This window comes from Myotis lucifugus, unplaced genomic scaffold (assembly GCF_000147115.1).
Source record: "Myotis lucifugus unplaced genomic scaffold, Myoluc2.0 scaffold_4, whole genome shotgun sequence".
Lineage (NCBI taxonomy): Eukaryota > Metazoa > Chordata > Mammalia > Chiroptera > Vespertilionidae > Myotis > Myotis lucifugus.
In genome coordinates this window covers 13591292-13609696 of record NW_005871052.1, presented here as the reverse complement: position 1 = coordinate 13609696, position 18405 = coordinate 13591292, and the positions used below count along the sequence as shown (strand labels likewise).

General features: G+C 38.6%; 1 protein-coding gene across 1 annotated transcript in view; it reads right to left on the bottom strand.

The window, feature by feature from the left end:
- The window catches only part of TEX11 (testis expressed 11), a 404641-nt gene that overhangs the window by 112446 nt on the left and 273790 nt on the right, over positions 1-18405 (bottom strand). The window contains 2 exon segments of the mRNA XM_023765080.1: positions 3388-3512; positions 16587-16689. Coding sequence (XP_023620848.1) covers positions 3388-3512; positions 16587-16689 — 228 coding nt within the window.

Here is an 18405-nt window from a genome sequence, read left to right as displayed (position 1 = left end):
CAGCCGCATTTCGGTCATGGAAAATTTCAACAAAAGAGTGGGTATGTGCCAGCAAAGCCGTGGAGGCCATTTACCCGATATGCTATTTCATACATAACCCAATACTGTATACTTTATGAATCAATAAAAAATTTACAATTTTTAATTATAAACCTGTGTTTTCTCTCAAAATTACTTCTTGCGTGAATTTTGGGACACCCTTTATATTCTCACTAGCACTTCAAATGACATTTATAAAGCAATTGTAGTAAGTGAAAACTGGATTCTACACATGTTCTTTTGTAACTATATATTCAATTTTGGGGGTTTGGTCACTCATCCTCTAATTCAAACTACTTTCAGTTTATTTTTCTCTGATTCTTTCTCCTCATTAAAACCATTTTCTTTTTCTGAAGTACAGTTTCATAATTCTGCTTTCCATATCAAATGTAAATTTATAAACCTTCCTTTAAAAAGATATTTGCCTTTGGCTTCCCCACTACCAAATTTTTCTCACTTCCTCCTCCTCACCATCTTACACAAATATATCCTATATCTGTATCTGCCAAATATTTTTCCTCCTCCAAGAGTTCTATTACCCTATTTATTAATATCAAGACACATATCACTCAAACTGTACTTAGTAACTACTTTGGGCAAGATATTGGGTTAGGTGCTAAAAATATGGTCCTCAAGGATCTCACAAGTCAATTTGGATAGAGAAGTATGCATTAGAAATATAAGGCAAAAATCGATACTAATATGCAAATTGGTCGGGATGCCCTCACACAATGACCAAACAGGCTGTGTGGGGCAACCAGGCCAGCAGGGGGGGGGGGCAGTGAAGGGTGACCAGGCTGGCAGAGGAGGGCAGTGAGGGGTGACCAGGCCAGCGGGGGGGCAGTTAGGGGCAACCAGGCCAGCAGGGGTGGCAGTTGGGGGCGACCAGGCCGGCAGGGGGGCAGTTAGGGGTGATCAGGCAGGCAGGCAGGTGAGCAGTTAGGAGCCAGCAGTCCTGGATTGTGAGAGGGATGTCCGAACAGTCCCGGATTGGAGAGGGTGCAGGCTGGGCTGAGGGGACACCCCCCCCATGCACGAATTTCATGCACCGGGCCTCTAGTGTATAATAAAGACCAAATAGCTAGCATACATGTTACAAATCACTAAAATTCAGAATAGGAAGAGAACAGTGAAGACGAATTAATCTGGGAAGTCTCTACAGTGGAGGGAAACCTTAGGTTGGGCTTTGAAAAGGGTAGCATCTAAATAAGCAAGAACATTTTTTGAAGGATGGGATGGTATAAACAAGATACATAAAAAGGAATGTGATTGGCCTGTTTGAGAGACATTATGCTTGGTTGGAGTGATGATGGGCTTATGTCTCCACTATTTTAGATCTCGTGACTTATGGTGGCTTATATTACTATGATGTATAGATGTAGATGTGAACAAAAAAACCCCCATCTCTGTGTCCCAGATTTCATTTCACTTTTAAGTTTCATGCTGTGACCTTTGACCAACCTCACTGTCCTTAGCAAGCATATGAAAGCCTTCTAATTCATGATTATTTGTATTGCCTAAAAATAGCCATAAATATTTTTGTTGAAACAGCCAGAATGGCATCAATTGAGATGACAAGCTGGTAATAGTATCAATTATAAACAATCATCTATCATAAGGCCATCAGGCCTTGTGCTACTGGCCCCTAATGCTACTGTATTTTTTGTCCTATCAATCATTAGTACACAAGTTATGCTATAAAAAAGTATTGTAACAGGGGTCTCGTAGTGGAGAATAACCTGCAGAGAATTGCTGGGTTATCTGTTCCAATCCAACCAAATTTTCCCAAGGGTAAATTACCCTATAATAAATTCTGTTACATTCTATATACACTGAGTGGCCAGATTATTATGACCACTTGATGTTTGTAGGCAAATTAGCTATAATTTTGTGCTGAAGTTGCTAGAGGGCCAGACCATTATAAATAGGGAAGCAGGTTGTTTACCACAACAGTAGAAGTGATTTTTGCTGAAGATATGGGTAAACAACGCGATTTAACAGCTTTTGAACGTGGGATATATATTATTATGAGTGGCCAGATTATTATGACCACCTGACGTTTGTAGGCAAATTAGCCGTACACTGCATCGTATGGGATATGGAAGCCAAAGGCCTGTTTGAACACCTTTTCTGTCTGCAGTTACCAAGATAAAACATCTCCAATTCACACATGAACACAAGGATTGGACAGTTGAGCATTGGAAAAAAGTCATGTTGTCTGATGAATCATGTTTCCAGTTGCATCATGCAGATGGCAGAGTGAGAATTTGGCGGAAACAGCATGAAAGCATGCACCCCACATGCATGAGTACAACCCTTCAAGCTGGTGGGGGCAGTGTTATGGTTTGGGGCATGTTTTCCTGGCATGATTTGGGCCCTTTAATTCGTGTGGAACAACGCCTGAATAGCACAACATACCTAAGTATCGTTGCTGATCAAGTTTATCCTATCATGTTGATGGAGTATCCCAATGGAGATGGCTTCTTCCAACAAGAAAATGCGCCATGCCACGGTGCTCATATTGTGCAGGAGTGGTTTCAAGAACATGAGGGAGAGACTACCTTGCTTAGGTGGCCCCCACAATCACCAGATCTCAATCCAATTGAGCATTTGTGGGACGAAGTTAAAAGAGCCATCAGGCAGCTGGTTCCACAACCATCAAATCTCACAGAACTGGACAGTGCTAATCATCAGGCATGGTGTCAGATTTCTCGCATCACCTTTCAACATCTCGTGGAGTCAATGCCAAGAAGAATCACCGCGGTATTGAAGGCAAAATGTGGCCCAACGAAGTACTGATGGGGTGGTCATAATAATCTGGCCACTCAGTGTATATATAAATCACAAGTTCAAAGGCTGTTAAATCGCATTGTTTACCCATATCTTCAGAAAAAAATCACTTCTACTGTTGTGGTAAACAACCTGCTTCCCTATTTATAATGTTCTGGCCCTCTAGCAACTTCAGCACGAAGTTATAGCTAATTTGCCTACAAAAGTCAGGTGGTGATAAGACAAGTTTCTAAATAGATAACTACTGCATTTGTTTGCATGGCATAGCATTTTAAATCCGGTGTGGTTTTTTTTTTTTTAATTAACATTTTATTAATTTTTTTTTCTGTAGTTTTAAGCACAAATCTGTTACCTCACCTTGTTTCATTTACTTCACATTAGAAAGAAATGAAGAGAAATGAAAAAATGCTGTAACCAAGCTTGGTGAGAAAATATGAGGTAAAATAGTAAAGGAAGTAAGGGAAGGCCTCTCCTGTGCCTACCTAATGATGATTCCATTAACTATCTCACAAAATGAAAAAGAGGCAAACATTTCATAAATGTATACATAAGAGTTACCTCTAGAGCAAACTGGGCAGCTAGACTGAAAATCTTGACAGGTGAACTTGTATCTGCAAATGGGTCATTCCCTTCTAATGCTTCAGTTGTTAATAAATTTTCTAAAGTGGTAATTGCTTTCAGAGCTGAAAACAAGGAAACAATTCAAAACATGAGATACTCTTATCAAAGATAATAGCTATCAATGGTTAATTATATCACAGTGACTTTGGAACTCATTTTATGAGCACTAATATCTTTAAAATATTAGTTAATTTTCAGTCATCTAAATTGCTAAACTGTCAGAAAAATGCCTAACTGAGCAATTCACCTCTGTGAATATATCCTATGCAAAAGTAAACAAAAACATACAAAAATGTTCATCCAGTCCAGCTGGTGTGGCTCAACAGTTGAGTGTTGACCCGGGAACCAAGAGGTTGCCGGTTCAATTCCCAGTCAGGACATATGCCTGGGCTGTGGGCTTGATCCCCAGTTGGGGCCATGAAGAAAGCAGCCAATCAATGACTTCCTCTCTCATCAATGTTTCTATCTCTCTATACCTCTCCTTTCCCCTCTCTCTAAAAATCAATAAAAATATATTTAAAACAAAAACAAATGTTCATCCAGCAATATTTACAAGAGTGAAATATGGAAGCAACCTAAATTCCATCAATAATGGATAGGCTAAATACATTTTGGTACATCCATTAAATGAAATATAATACAGAATGAAGTAAAATAAATGAATGATAGTATTATATTCCATTATGTCTTAAAGGTAGATTATGATAAGTTAAATATATGTAGTAAATACCTTAAGTAACAAAGTAACAGAAAAAGACTTACAGCTAATAAGCCAAAATAAGATAAATATAATCATAAAATTCAATTAATCCAAAAGAAAGCAGAAAAACAAAATGGCATCAAAGAAGAGATGAGACATATCACAAGATTGAAACCTAACCATATCAATAATCATGTTAAATATAATGGTCTAGATGACCCAATTAAGAGGCAGAGATAAATAGGATTACAGAAAGCAACTTTCAACTATACGCTACCTAGAAGAAATACGCTTTAAATATGAAGACAACTAGTAGCCCGGTGCACAAAATTCGTGCACATTAAAGGGGAATTAATTGCCCTAACCGGTTTGGCTCAGTGGATAGAGCATCAGCATGCGGACTCAAGGGTCCCAGGTTCGATTCCGGTCAAGGGCATGTACCTTGGTTGCAGGCACATCCCCAGTGGGGAGTGTGCAGGAGGCAGCTGATCGATGTTTCTCTCTCATCGATGTTTCTAACTCTCTATCCATCTCCCTTCCTCTCTGTAAAAAATCAATAAAATATATATTTTTTTAAAAAGGGAATTAATTAGCAGAGATATTTTAATATTGCTATGTGCCCTTTCTCTATAATAGAAGTGTGAGAGATGAAAGGAAATTAGTAAAATGTATATGAAAATAATATATAAATTTATTAAAAAATAAGCAGTAACAAAAGGATATAACAACAGAGGCATGATACAAAAACGACAAAAACATGATATGAAAACAACAAAAACATGATATAAAAACAACAGTGATGCAAACAATGACTGATAAAGTGATTAAACTTATTCTAATATCTCCCTGTACACCACATTAAGAGTGAAAACACTTTCAGAGTGCTTGACTAATTTCCCTTGTGATGAAGTACTTAGAACTTTAACTGTAACATCACATGCTCTTCAAACTCGAGAGAAAGCAACATATAACTGACCATGTGCAAAAACAGGTTCAGGTAGGACTATGGTACTCTGTCTAGAGTTTGTCCTTGTGATTTATTAATAGTCATCACAAATGCTGGCATCACGGGAAACCGTTGTCGAATCAATTTAAATGGGAGGCCAGTGTCAGATGGGGACAAATTAATTCTTGGAATCAGAACAACCTCTCCCTCTGCAGATCCTGTTAATACTTCAGCTTCGATAATGTTAGGTTGTAATCTTTTGATAATAAACCTGGTACCATTACAAAGACCCCATTTACTATTGAGATTTCTCAATAGCATGATGATCACACCCACTTTCAATTTTAATTTATGACACGGCATTCCCGAAGGAGTAATACTATTAAGAAATTCAATGGGAAAATTTTCCTTTTCAGCATCATCTGTGGAATCAATGGAATCATCACTCAAATATGTGTGAAAATCTCTGAGTATATCCAAATTTTCTTCATTTAATTTTTGAACATGCTCATTTTTTGGACAAAGAATTGCACGTTTAGATATATTTTTAATATTATCTATAGCAGTGGTTCTCAACCTTGGCTGCACATTAGAATCACCTGGGAATCTTTTTAAAATCCTGATTCCTGGGCCTCATCCTTCGGAAATTGTTTCTCTGTTATGGGGTGGGGCCACAACATTAGTAACAAAGAAACAGAATTAAAACTTTATTGTGGGGAGCCGCTACAGTGTTTTGGACAGGTTCAAGCCTTGGACTGATGAGAGAGCACAGTCCTCTCATTGCCACGTGCAAGTCCCAGCTTGGAGGGCAAGGCCCTCCCAGCACAATTACAGCCAACAGCTGTAGTTGTAAGCTTGAACCTATGGTCCGAACACGTGGCCCCACGTGCCTGAGTGATGTAGGCTTGATAGAGTTCAGGTGCATGTAGTTGAGTAGGATTGAAACCCAGGAGAATGTTGTAAACATCTTGGTCACGCCCTTACTTTGCCTCGTAGCATCTGCTATAAAATAAAGGCATGGCTGCGGGCATGGTCGCTGTCTCTCAGAGAAGCAGCATCCCACCGAGACCCGGCTTTCATTCTCTTGTCTGTCTTTTCTAAGCCTTTCAGCCGCCCCCACTCAGATTCACCCTTGGCTGTGCCGGCGCGGCAAACTTTATAAAGATAATGCCTCCACCCTCCCAGGGCGGGTTCCTGCCTCAAACCCCGTCCTTACAGGAAACAGCTCCGTAAAACAGCTCGAGGGAGGGCGCAGCCATTGCCAAGACAACCCCTGCAGGACTGACTTCCTTCCGCTTGGTCGCGGTGGTTCTGGTCATGATGAACACCACCCGGGGTTTTTATATAAGTAGAAATTAGTTAAAAGAAAAAGAATAGGATAATCAAAAGAAAGCTGGAGGGTTATATTAATATCAGATAAAATAGATTTCAGAGCAAAGAATATTACCAGTGATAGAAGGATATTTCATGATGATAAACAAATAAATTCATTATGATAACATAACAATTCTAAATATTTATGTACCCAATAACAAAATTTCAAAATACAAGAAGCAAAAACCAATTAAACTGCAAAGAGAAAAGAATAAATCCATAATTATAGTCAAAGATTTCAAAATTCTCCTTCAATAATTAATAGAACAAATAGAAAATCAGAAAAAACACAGTACATTCAACACTATTAATCAACTTGACCTGATTGACATCTATAGAACACACGACCCCACACCAGCAAAATATATATTCTTCTCAAGTGCACATGAAATATTTACTGAGAAGGACAATATTTTGGGCCATATGACAAACCTCAATATAGTTAAGAGGATTCAAGTCATACAAAGTTATACTTTTTGACTACAATGAAATGAAATTAAAAATAAAAGGAGAGCAAGATGAGCCAACTGCTTGGCCAAGTGCGGGCAGCTGTGGTGTGCCCCTGAGCCAGACTGCAGAGCCTCCACTGCTGCCCAGAATGCTGTGACCTGAGACCCCAGACCCCGACTCCTTTTGACTTGGCCAGCATGCCCCAGGCCCAGTGGGGGGAGAAGGGCAGAGATAGGATGAGTGGCAGGAGGTGGAAGGAGGAGCTGCCTCAGCCTCAGCTGGACAACAGGGTCCTCAAAGTCTCTGTGTGGAGCAAGGTGCTGCGAAGTGACGCAGCCTGGGAGAACAAGGATGAATTTTTAGATGTGATCTACTGGTTCCGACAGATTATTGCTGTGGTTCTAGGTGTCATTTGGGGAGTGTTACCATTGCAAGGTTTCTTGGGAATAGAAGGTTCTGCCTGATCATTGCAGGAGTCTTGTACCTCTACTTCAGCAACTACCTACAGATAGAATATGGTGGCACATGAAAGAAGGATTTATGACATCTTTTGCCTTGTTCATGGTATGTGTACCTGATAGTTTTACAGCAAGTAGTATCATTTCATGAATCACTCAAGGGGAGCCTACTGATTGAGTCACACTGTGATTGGGGTACCATTTTTTAAAAAGCTCATGAGGCTGGAGGGCATGCCCACTCTTGAGTCATGTTGTCCCAAAAGAAGTGGTGTGAAATATTGTACAGTCTTGGTGTGCAAATCCAGGGCCCATCATCAGCTTTACATCTGATTCTCAACTCTGCTGCATATTAGAAACAACTGGGAAACTTTTTAAAGTATAGTCATAGCATTATTCATAATTACAGGCCCAGTGCACAAAATTCATGCACGGGTAGGGTCCCTAGGCCTGGCCAGCGATCAGGGCCGATCAGAGCCTTCCAGCTGCTGGCCGGGGCCTTCATTTGTTCCGCGCCACCCCCTGGTGGTCAAAGCAAGTCATAGCGAGCAATCGAACTCCCGGTCCAACTCCCACGGGGACGCTTTGCATATTAGCCTTTTATATATATAGATTATATACAGATAGCTAAAATGTACAAAGTCATCACCTGATGGATAGATAAAATGTATATTCATACAGAATATTATTTAATCATATAAAGGAATGAAGTACTGATACATGCTACAACATGATGAACCTTGAAAACATGCTAAGTGAAAGAATCAAGACAAAAGATCTCATGTATGAATCCATATATGTGAAAATTCAAACAGACAAAAAGTTAGATTAGTGATTACCAGTGGCTATGGGAAGGGGAAATGGGGGGGGATAACTGATAATGGGAACTTATTTTCTTTTAAGGATGATGAAATGTTCCAGAATCAGTTATATGGTGATGTTTACACACTTCTGTGAATATACTAAAATCTTCTGAATTGTGTGTGTGTGTGTTTTTTAATGGATTCAGTAAGAAAATTTAAAAAACATCAGAAAAAAACCCCTCTGAATTATATACTTTATGGAATATAAATGATATCTCAAAGTTAAAAAAATTAATAAAAGAAAGTTATCTAGAAATCAGCAAATATTTGGAAAATAAGTAGAACATTTCTAAATAATCCAAAGGAATCAAAACTCATATTAGAAAGTATTTTGAACTGAATTAAAATGAAAACACACCATATCAAAATTTATGAATCATCACTAAAAAGCATTACTTAGAAGGTGATTTATAGCATTAACTGTTTATATTGGATAAGAATAAAGGTCTTAAATCAATGACCTTAGCTTTCACCTTTGGAAACTGGAAATAGAAAATCAAATGAAACTCAAAATAAGCAGAATAATAGAAATTACAAAAATCAGAACATAAATGAAATAGAAAACAGAAAAAATAGAGAAAAATTAATTACACCAAAAACTGGTTCTATGAGCTCAATAAAATTGACCAACTTCCAGTCACTCTGACAAGAAGAAAATGACAGAATACATGAACTACAAATATTAGGAATGAGAAAGGTGATATCAATATAGCTTTTACAGATTTAAAAAAGCTAATATGGGAGAAATGATGATTAACTTCAGGCCAATAATTTCAACTTAGATGAAACTGACAAATTTCTTTTTTAAAATATTTGTATTGATTTCCGAGAGGAAGAGAGTGGGAGAGACAGAAACATTAATGATGAGAGAGAATCATTGATTGCCTGCCTCCTGCATGCCCCACACTGGGAATTAAACCCACAACCTGGGTATGTGCCCTGACCAGGAATTGAATCGTGACCTACTGGTGGGCTGACAAATTTCTTGAAAGAAACAATCTACTAAAACTCAACCAGGAAATAATAAATAAGGGGAATGGCCCTATAACTATTAAAGAAATTGAGTTTATAATTAAAAACCTCCCTATAAAGAAAAATACAGGCCCAAATGGCTTCACTGGTGAACTCTACCAAACATTTAAAAAGTAAATTAATACCATGAGCAACAGCAGCTCTTCTAGAAAGTTAAAAGGAGGGTGTATTTCTGAGCTCATTTTATGAAGTCAGTATTACCCAGATGGCAAAACCAAAAACATTATAGGAAAAAAGAAATACAGACCAATATTAGTCATAGACACATGTAAAAATATTTTAAATAAACAGCATATTAAATATAATATTATGTAAAAAGGAGAATATATCATGAATAAGAGGAGCTTATCACAGGAATGCAGTATTAGTTTAACAGTTGAAAAATCAATGTAACTGATCACCTTAACAAACTTTTAAAAAAATTGATCATTTCAGTAAATGCAGAAAAACTATATGACCAAATTCAACATCAAAGGAGAAGTTCCAAAATGGCAGCAGATATAGTGGAAGCTACACTGACACTCTCCCAGGACCAAACTAGAATTATAACTAAAATACAGAAAAAACATCCTGAATAGTCAACTGAAGGCTAGCTGGAGAGAACCCTGATAACCAAGGACTGAAAGTAGAGACTGCTTGGGACTGGTAGGAAGTTCAGAAGTGTGAGGGGGCTGGCAGGGCTCCCACAGGAAGCTGCTAAAGTTCCAGAGGGATATCTCAGCTGTGGGGGGTTTCCACTAAGAACTCTGGGGTCTAAACCCTAAGTTGGGCTCCCCAGCCAAGAGCACCAGAACTGGAAAAGGTACCCACATACCATCTAGCTGTGAAAAGCAGTGGGATTGTTGTCTACCAGTGAGAGAAGGCTGGAAATGCAGGCACCCTCGTAAAGGGCCAATGCACAAAATTTCGTGTGTAGCCACTTATGTTGGGCTCCAGCAGAGAGAGGGCAGAGTAGACTAGAACTGAGTGAAGAGAATCCTGCGTTGGGGACTCCAGCATTATAGCTTGGAAGGCAGACACCTCGGTTTCTTGTGCTGAGTCATTCCCTCATACTGCAGAGGACATCTTTCACAGGCAGACATTTACCATACAGGAGGGAAGCAATTGCCACACCCTGTTGGAAAACCTCTCACCCACCATGTAAAGTCTACACTTTGCTATGGTCTATAGCCTGAAGCAAACTAAGATGGAAAATAACAATCAGATTCTAGAATGCTTTGAGTCTTTGCATGATCTCCTTCTGGACCTGGGGCTAGGAAAAGCAGACCTTGGTGTACATCTTGGTCCTTTCCAAAGGTACCCAGTCTCAAGAGAGGGAGCCGAAAGCTGTGGATTGCTGATAACTACCAGAACTAACAAATGAATTCGGCAATGTAGCAGGATACAAAATTAACACTCATAAGTCTATGGCTTTTTTATTCACCAATAATGAACTTACAGAAAGAGAAATGAAAAAAAAATCCCATTTACCACTGCAACAACAAAAAAAATTAAGATGCCTAGGAATAAATTTGACCAAGGAAATAAAGGACCTGTACTCAGAAAATTATAGGACCTTTAAAAAAGATATAGAGGAAGACATAAGCAAATGGAAGAATATACTGTGTTCACAGATGGTTAGAATCAACATCATTAAAATGGCCATACTACCAAAAGCAATCTATAGATTCAATGTAATACCCATTAAAATACCAACAGCATACTTCAAAGACCTAGAAGAAACTCTCCAAAAATTCATCTGGAATTTAAAAAGACCCCGAATAGCTGCAGCAATCCTGAGAATGAAGAACAAAGTTGGAGGGGTCACAATACTAGATATCAATCTATACTATAGAACCACTGTTCTCAAAACTGCCTGGTATTGGCACAAGAACAGACATATAGACCAATGGAACCGAACAGAGAACTCAGAGATCGACCCAAGCCATTATGCTCAATTAATATTTACAAAGGAGGCAAGAGCATACAATGGCGTCAAGAAGGTCTCTTCAATAAATGGTGCTGGGAAAATTGGACAGATACATGCAAAAAAATGAGATTAGGCCACCAACTTATACCATACACAAAAATAAACACAAAATGGATAAAGGACTTAATTGTCAGACAGGAAACCATAAAAATCCTAGAAGAAGCCATAAGCAGCAAAATAGATATTTGTCATAGCAATATCGTTACCAATACAGCTCCTAGGGCAATAAAAACTAAGGAGAAAATAAACAGATGGGACCACATCAAAATAAAAAGCTTCTACACATTAAAGAAACCATCAACAAAACAACAAGAAAACCCCCTATATTGGAAAACATATTTGCCAATGTTATCTCCAATAAGGGTTTAATCTCCAAAATTTATAGGGAACTCATACAACTTAACAAAAAGAAGACAAACAATCCAATCAAAAAATGGGCAAAGGACCTAAATAGACATTTTTTTTGAAAGAAGACATACAGAAGGCCAAGAGTCATATGAAAACGTGCTGAAAGTCACTAATCATCTGAGAGATGCAAATCAAAACAACAATGAAGTACCATCTCACACCTGTCAGAATGGCTGTCATCAACAAATCAACAAACAACAAGTGCTGGCGAGGATGCGGAGAAAAAGGAACCCTTGTGCACTGCTGGTAGGAATGCAGACTGGTGCAGCCACTGTGGAAAACAGTATGGCATTTCCTCAAAATATTAAAAATGGTACTCTCATTTGACCCAGTAATCCCACTTCTAGAAATATATCCCAAGAAAACAGAAACACCAATCAGAAAGGATATATGCAGCCCTATGTTCATAGCAGCACAATTTACAATAGCTAAGATTTGGAAACAGCCTAAGGGCCCATCAGCAGATGAGTGGATTAAAAACTGTGGTACATCTACACAATGGAATGCTATGCTTCTGTAAAAAAGACAGAATTCTTACCATTTTCAACAGCAATGGATCGATCTGGAGAGCATTATGCTAAGAGAAATAAGCCAGTCAGAGATAGATAAATATTACATGAACTCATTCATTTGTGGAATATAATATACAACATAAACTGATGAACAAAAATAGAACCAGAGTCATAGAAGCATTGAACAGACTGTCCAATCTATGAGGGAAGTGAGAGGTTAGGGGGTAAGAGATCAACCGAAGCACTTGTATGCATGCATATGAACATAACCAATGGACACAGATGGGGGTGGGGTGAGGGCATGTGCTGGGTCATGGGGGCAATCGGGGAGAAGCAATGGGGGGAAAAGGAGACTTATGTAATACTTTAAAACATAAAGAATGTAAAGTATAAAAAAAGAAACTATGAAAAATGATGAGTTGGAAATGAAGAATGACATAACACTAGTAAAGAACACATTGGAAGAAATACACAGCAGATTAGGATAGCCAGCTAGCCTGGAGGTCAATTCACCCCCAGTATTGCCGACAACAATCAAGGCTTAACTACAACAAGACTGTGCACAAGGACCACAAGGGGGTGCACCAAGAAAGCATAAAAAATGCGGAGAAAAAGAAACATGACAGAAATGGAGGATATAGAGCTAAAAAACGCACTTTTAAGGACTTTCAATAATTTTCTAGAAACGGCCGATAAACTTGATGAGATCCTCAAGAAATCTAATGAGACCCTCGATGTTGTGATAAAGAACCAACTAGAAATTAAGCATTCACTGACTGAAATAAAGAATATTATACAGACACCCAACAGCAGACCAGAGGAGCGCAAGAATCAAGTCAAAGATTTGAAATGCGAAGAAGCAAAAAACACCCAACTGGAAAAGCAAAATGAAAAAAGAATCCGAAAATATGAAGATAGTGCCAGGAGCCTCTGGGACAGTTTCAAGCGTACCAACATCAGAATTATAGGGGTACCAGAAGATGAGAGACAGCAAGATATTGAAAACCTATTTGAAGAAATAATGACAGAAAACTTCCCCCACCTGGTGAAAGAAATGGACTTACAGGTCCAAGAAGGGCAGAGAACCCCAAACAAAAGGAATCCAAAGAGGACCACACCAAGACACATCATAATTAAAATGCCAAGAGCAAAAGACAAAGAGAGAATCTTAAAAGCAGCAAGAGAAAGAGACTCAATTACCTACAAGGGAGTACCCATACAACTGTCAGCTGATTTCTCAACAGAAACTTTGCAGGCCAGAAGGGAATGGCAAGAAATATTCAAAGTGATGAATACCAAGAACCTACAACCAAGATTACTTTATCCAGCAAAGCTATCATTCAGAATTGAAGGTCAGATAAAGAGCTTCAGAGATAAGGAAAAGCTAAAGGAGTTCACCACTAAACCAGTATTATACGAAATGCTGAAAGGTATCCTTTAAGAAGAGGAAGAAGAAGAAAAAGGTAAAGATACAAATTATGAACAACAAACATGCATCTATCAACAAGTGAATCTAAGAATCAAGTGAATAAATAACCTGATGTACAGAATGAACTGGTGATTATAATAGAATCAGGGACATAGAAAGGGAATGGACTGACTATTCTTGGGGGGGAAGGGGAGTGGGAGATGCGGGAAGAGACTGGACAAAAATCGTGCACCTATGGATGAGGTCAGTGGGTGGGGAGTGAGGGCGGAGGGTAGGGCGGGAACTGGGAGGAGGGGAGTTATGGGGGGAAAAAGAGGAACAAATGTAATAATCTGAACAATAAAGATTTAATTATTAAAAAAAAAGAAATACACAGCAGATTAGGGGGAGATAAGGATCAGATCAGTGAATTAGAACAGCGATCACCAACCAGTGGTCTGCCAAGCACTGGTGGTCCGTGAGGTCGGAAAGTTTGGCGACCGCTGGTTTAAGGAAACCTTTGGAGCAGCGGTCACCAACTGGTGGTCCATGGACCACTGGTGGTCCGTGAGGTCTGACAGGTTGGTGACCGCTGAATTAGAAGACAAGGTAGAAAAAAATAACTCAATCAGAGAAACAAAAGGAAAAAAAACACAATGAAAAAACAGGACAGCTTAAGGGAGCTGTGGAACAACATGAAATACGGCAATATTCACATCATAAGATTACCAGAAGGTGAAGAAAGTGAGCAGAGATAGAGCATGTATTTGAGGAAATAATGGCAGAAAACTTCCCTAACCTGATGAAGGAAAAAGTCACACAAGCTCAGGAGGCACAGAGAATCCCAAGCAAGAAGAACCCAGAGGCCCACACCCAGACACATCATAATTAAAATTCCAAAAGTTAGTGAAGAAACTAAGAAGTACAAATTGGTAGTTAAAGAACATCCTTAGAGGGAATATAGTCAATAATATTGTAATAACTATATATGGTGTCAGATGGGTACTAGATTTATAAAAGTGATCATTTTGTAAGTTATATACTTGTCTAAGCAAGGGGCTGTACACCTGAAACTAATATAATATTGTATGACAACTGTAATTGTAAAATAAAAATTATTTAAAAAAATAACAGCAATCCACTTCCTAGAGAAGTGATCATATCACCACACAAAACCTACAAACAGATGTTTATAGCACATTTATTCCTAATCATCCAAATTGGAAACCATGCAAACATCCTTCAACTGGTAAATGGATAGCCTAACTGTGATACATCCATACTAGGAAATAAAAAAGAGTTTATATGGAAACCACAGCAGTATAGATGATATTTAAATGCAATGTGCTACATGAAAGAAGCCAGGCTAAAAAAGCTTCACACTGATGAGTCCATTTATATGACATTCTGGAAAAGGCAAAACTGTAGAGTTATAAATGAGGTCAGTAGTTTCCAGGACTGGAAGTAATGGGAAGGAGTTTCAACAAAGGGGCTGAGGTAAATTTTTGTTCTGTATCTTGGTCATACTGTATGCATTTATCAAAACTCACAGAATTATTAATATAAATAAACCCCATAGAATCATGCAAGAGTAACTTTTATTGCATAAACTTGACTTTAAAAATGGTGACAGATAATTGGAGAAAAGTAAAAACATTGAGTTGATGCTATGTTTAAAAGTGAGCTTATTTTAATAGAATGTTAAAATAAAAGGTTTAATAGGAAATTCATTTTTTGTCATTTCTGTTGGCAAAATATTTTAAGTCCTTTTATACTTCAACATAGTAAATCAAATAAAGCAAATGCCTAGAAGTGTCTAATGAAAACATCAATGATGGACATGACACCAATATTAACCCTGATAAACAGTTTACTTCAATTTTCTACTCCTTAATTAATATACAGGTATAGTTTACTATCCTTGATTTCTTTCTCAGTGCAGAATAAGTCATCTTCCATTTTCTTATGGATTTAATGTATATAAGAGGCATTCATAAATAGTTGCTTAATTGGATTAGTATAAATTATGTTCAGATTCAAGTTTTTCAATTTCTCAACTTGTGCCCTTCACAAAGAGCAACCAGTCTGGAGCTCATACTTCTCCAGGATTAGGTTCAGCTACTCTGAGGGCTGAATAAGAATACTATCATAGCATAGGCATAATCTGTAACCAAGTCAAGATACATGTGTTTTCAGGGACACTAGCTAGGAAACTATGCTTGATAAAAAAGAAACAACACTAATGGGATGAGGTTCATTTGCGTAATTCCAACACTGTCAACTTTGTAGATAGAAACTCCTTCTCAAGGCCTAATCTCTCATTAATCACCTCCCAAATACGTGAAAACAGTCAAAAGTTACCCTGGAGACTTCCATTCTCTGAAGACAGTTCTTAACTGATGGATGTTTGCAGCATAATCTCCCCTGCACCCAGACCTTTTTAAACTTGATTTTTAAAAAAATAGGTTGATTCAAATAACATAAAGTTCAAAAAAGTATACCGCGCCCAGTTGGCGTGGCTCAGTGACTGAGCATTGACCTATGGACCAGGAGGTCATGGTTCGATTCCCGGTCAGGGCACATGCCCGGGTTGCAGGCTCGAGCCCCAGTGTGGGCCATGCAGGAGGCAGCCAATCAATGATTCACTCTCATCATTGATGTTTCTATCTCTCTCTCCCTCTCTCTTCCTCTCTGAAATCAATAAAAATATATTTTTTAAAAAGTATATCATGACAACTTTCCCCCCAATTTTTGTCCCACATCTGACTAGATCCTACTCCTTCAATAGGTAGGCCCTGTTCTTTTATTTTTATGTAACCTTCCATAGTTTCTTTTTTGCATGGTTGTATTATCTTTATATAGGAAATCTAGAATATATATGATATATACGATATATATGATATATATATTTATATATCTTCATTGTTTCATTGTCTTACAATGTTTTTTATATTATGATCAAAGAGGATTATTTTTATTATTTGTGTTAACAGTTAAATGTAACTCATAAATAACATACCTCCGTCAGAATTGCCTTCTATGACTGCAATCTTGAATAGATAAAATTGAGTGAAAATATTTCCAGGATCAAGATGTTCAGCTTCTGCCACTGCTTCTTTAGCCTGAAAAAAAAATTGGATCTCTTTTATAAAAGCTTTAAGGAAGACCTTACTGTATTGTGCTAATATTATTTACATAGTCAAAATGGCTAAGTTGTACTCAAAGAAAATGCATGAAACTAAGAAAAGTCTTTAAATAACTGTTTTCTGTGTTGTTGTTTTTTTTAAATCTTCACCTGAGGATATTTTTCCCATTGACTTGTAGAGAGAGTGGAAGGGAGGGGGAGAGACAAAGAGAGAGAAACATCGATGTTGGTCTTGGGGATCAAGCCTGAAACCCAGGTACATGCCCTAGACCAGAACTGAACCAGCCACCCTTCAGTCTACAGGCTGACGCTCTATCCACTGAGCCAAAGTGGCTAGGGCAAGAACTGTTTTTTTGTTGTTTTTTTTTTAATGCTAAAGACACAGTGAGTTCTGCTTCTGAACATAATGTGCAATATATATGTGGTAACATTTTTTTTAATTCCAACAGTGACTGACAATATATGCAAAGTAATTACCAAGCAAAATTTAAGATAAAGTGAGATTCCATAGAAATAAGCAGAAAATTAAGGCCAGGTTTTTTTCTGGTGGACATTAGTAAATCCAGGAAAATGTTAACTTTACTTTTAATGGATCAAACTAGGTCAGGGAAACAGACATCAAGGCCCAAGAAGTTAAACTCTTAAAGTTAAGGGCAAACCAGAAGTAAACATACTCCACCAATATCCCCAGGGGACAGCAAAAAAGTAACCTTGGCTGTGTGAAGAATGCAACGAAATAAATGTGAAACATCACAGTAACAAAATGAAGGATAAAAATCACATGATCATATCACTAGATTCATAAAAAGCATTTAACAAAATCCAGCACCTCTTTTTTAATAAAAACTGTCAGCAAAGTGGAATAGAGGGATCATACATCAAAATAAAAAAGGCCAGCCCTAACCGGTTTGGCTCGGTGGATAGAGCGTTGGCCTGCGGACTGAAGGGTCCCGGGTTTGATTTCGGTCAAGGGCACATCCCCAGGAGGGGGTGTGCAGGAGGCAGCTGATCAATGTTTCTCTCTCATTGATATATCTAACTCTCTATCTCTCTCCCTTCCTCTCTGTAAAAAATCAATAAAATAAATAATTAAAATGATATATACGATATATATGATAAAATTAAAAAATAAAATAAATAATAAAGGCCATATAGGACAAACCTGCAGCCAATGTCACACTCAATGGACAAAAACTAAAAGCATTTCCCTTAAGAACAGGAACAAGACAGGGATATATGCTCTCACCACTCTTATTCAACACTAGCGGCCCGATGCATGAAATTCATGCAAGGGGCTCGGCCCCCACCACCGTGGTGGCTGGGGGCCTCTGCCTCAGCCCCCTGCTGCTGTGGCATCTGCCTCTTCTGCCTCGGTCCTCACAGCCCCAGCTTCGTCTGGAAGGAACTCTGGTCTAATTAGCATATTATGCTTTTATTATTATAGACTAGAGGCCCAATGTGTGAAATCGCACGTGGTAGCCTGCCAGTGCTCACAGCCCCGCCCACCTGCCTGCCGCTGCTCACTGCACTCACAACCCCCGCCCACCCACCCGCTGCTGCTCCCTGTACTCGCTGCCTGCCCACCCACTGCCTGCCTTGCTGTGATCGGAGCCTGTGGGCTGCGGGGGAGGGACTGAGAGGTGCTCAATGCACCTAATGGTGACCGGTCATTTGGTCATCCTGGTCGTCATGG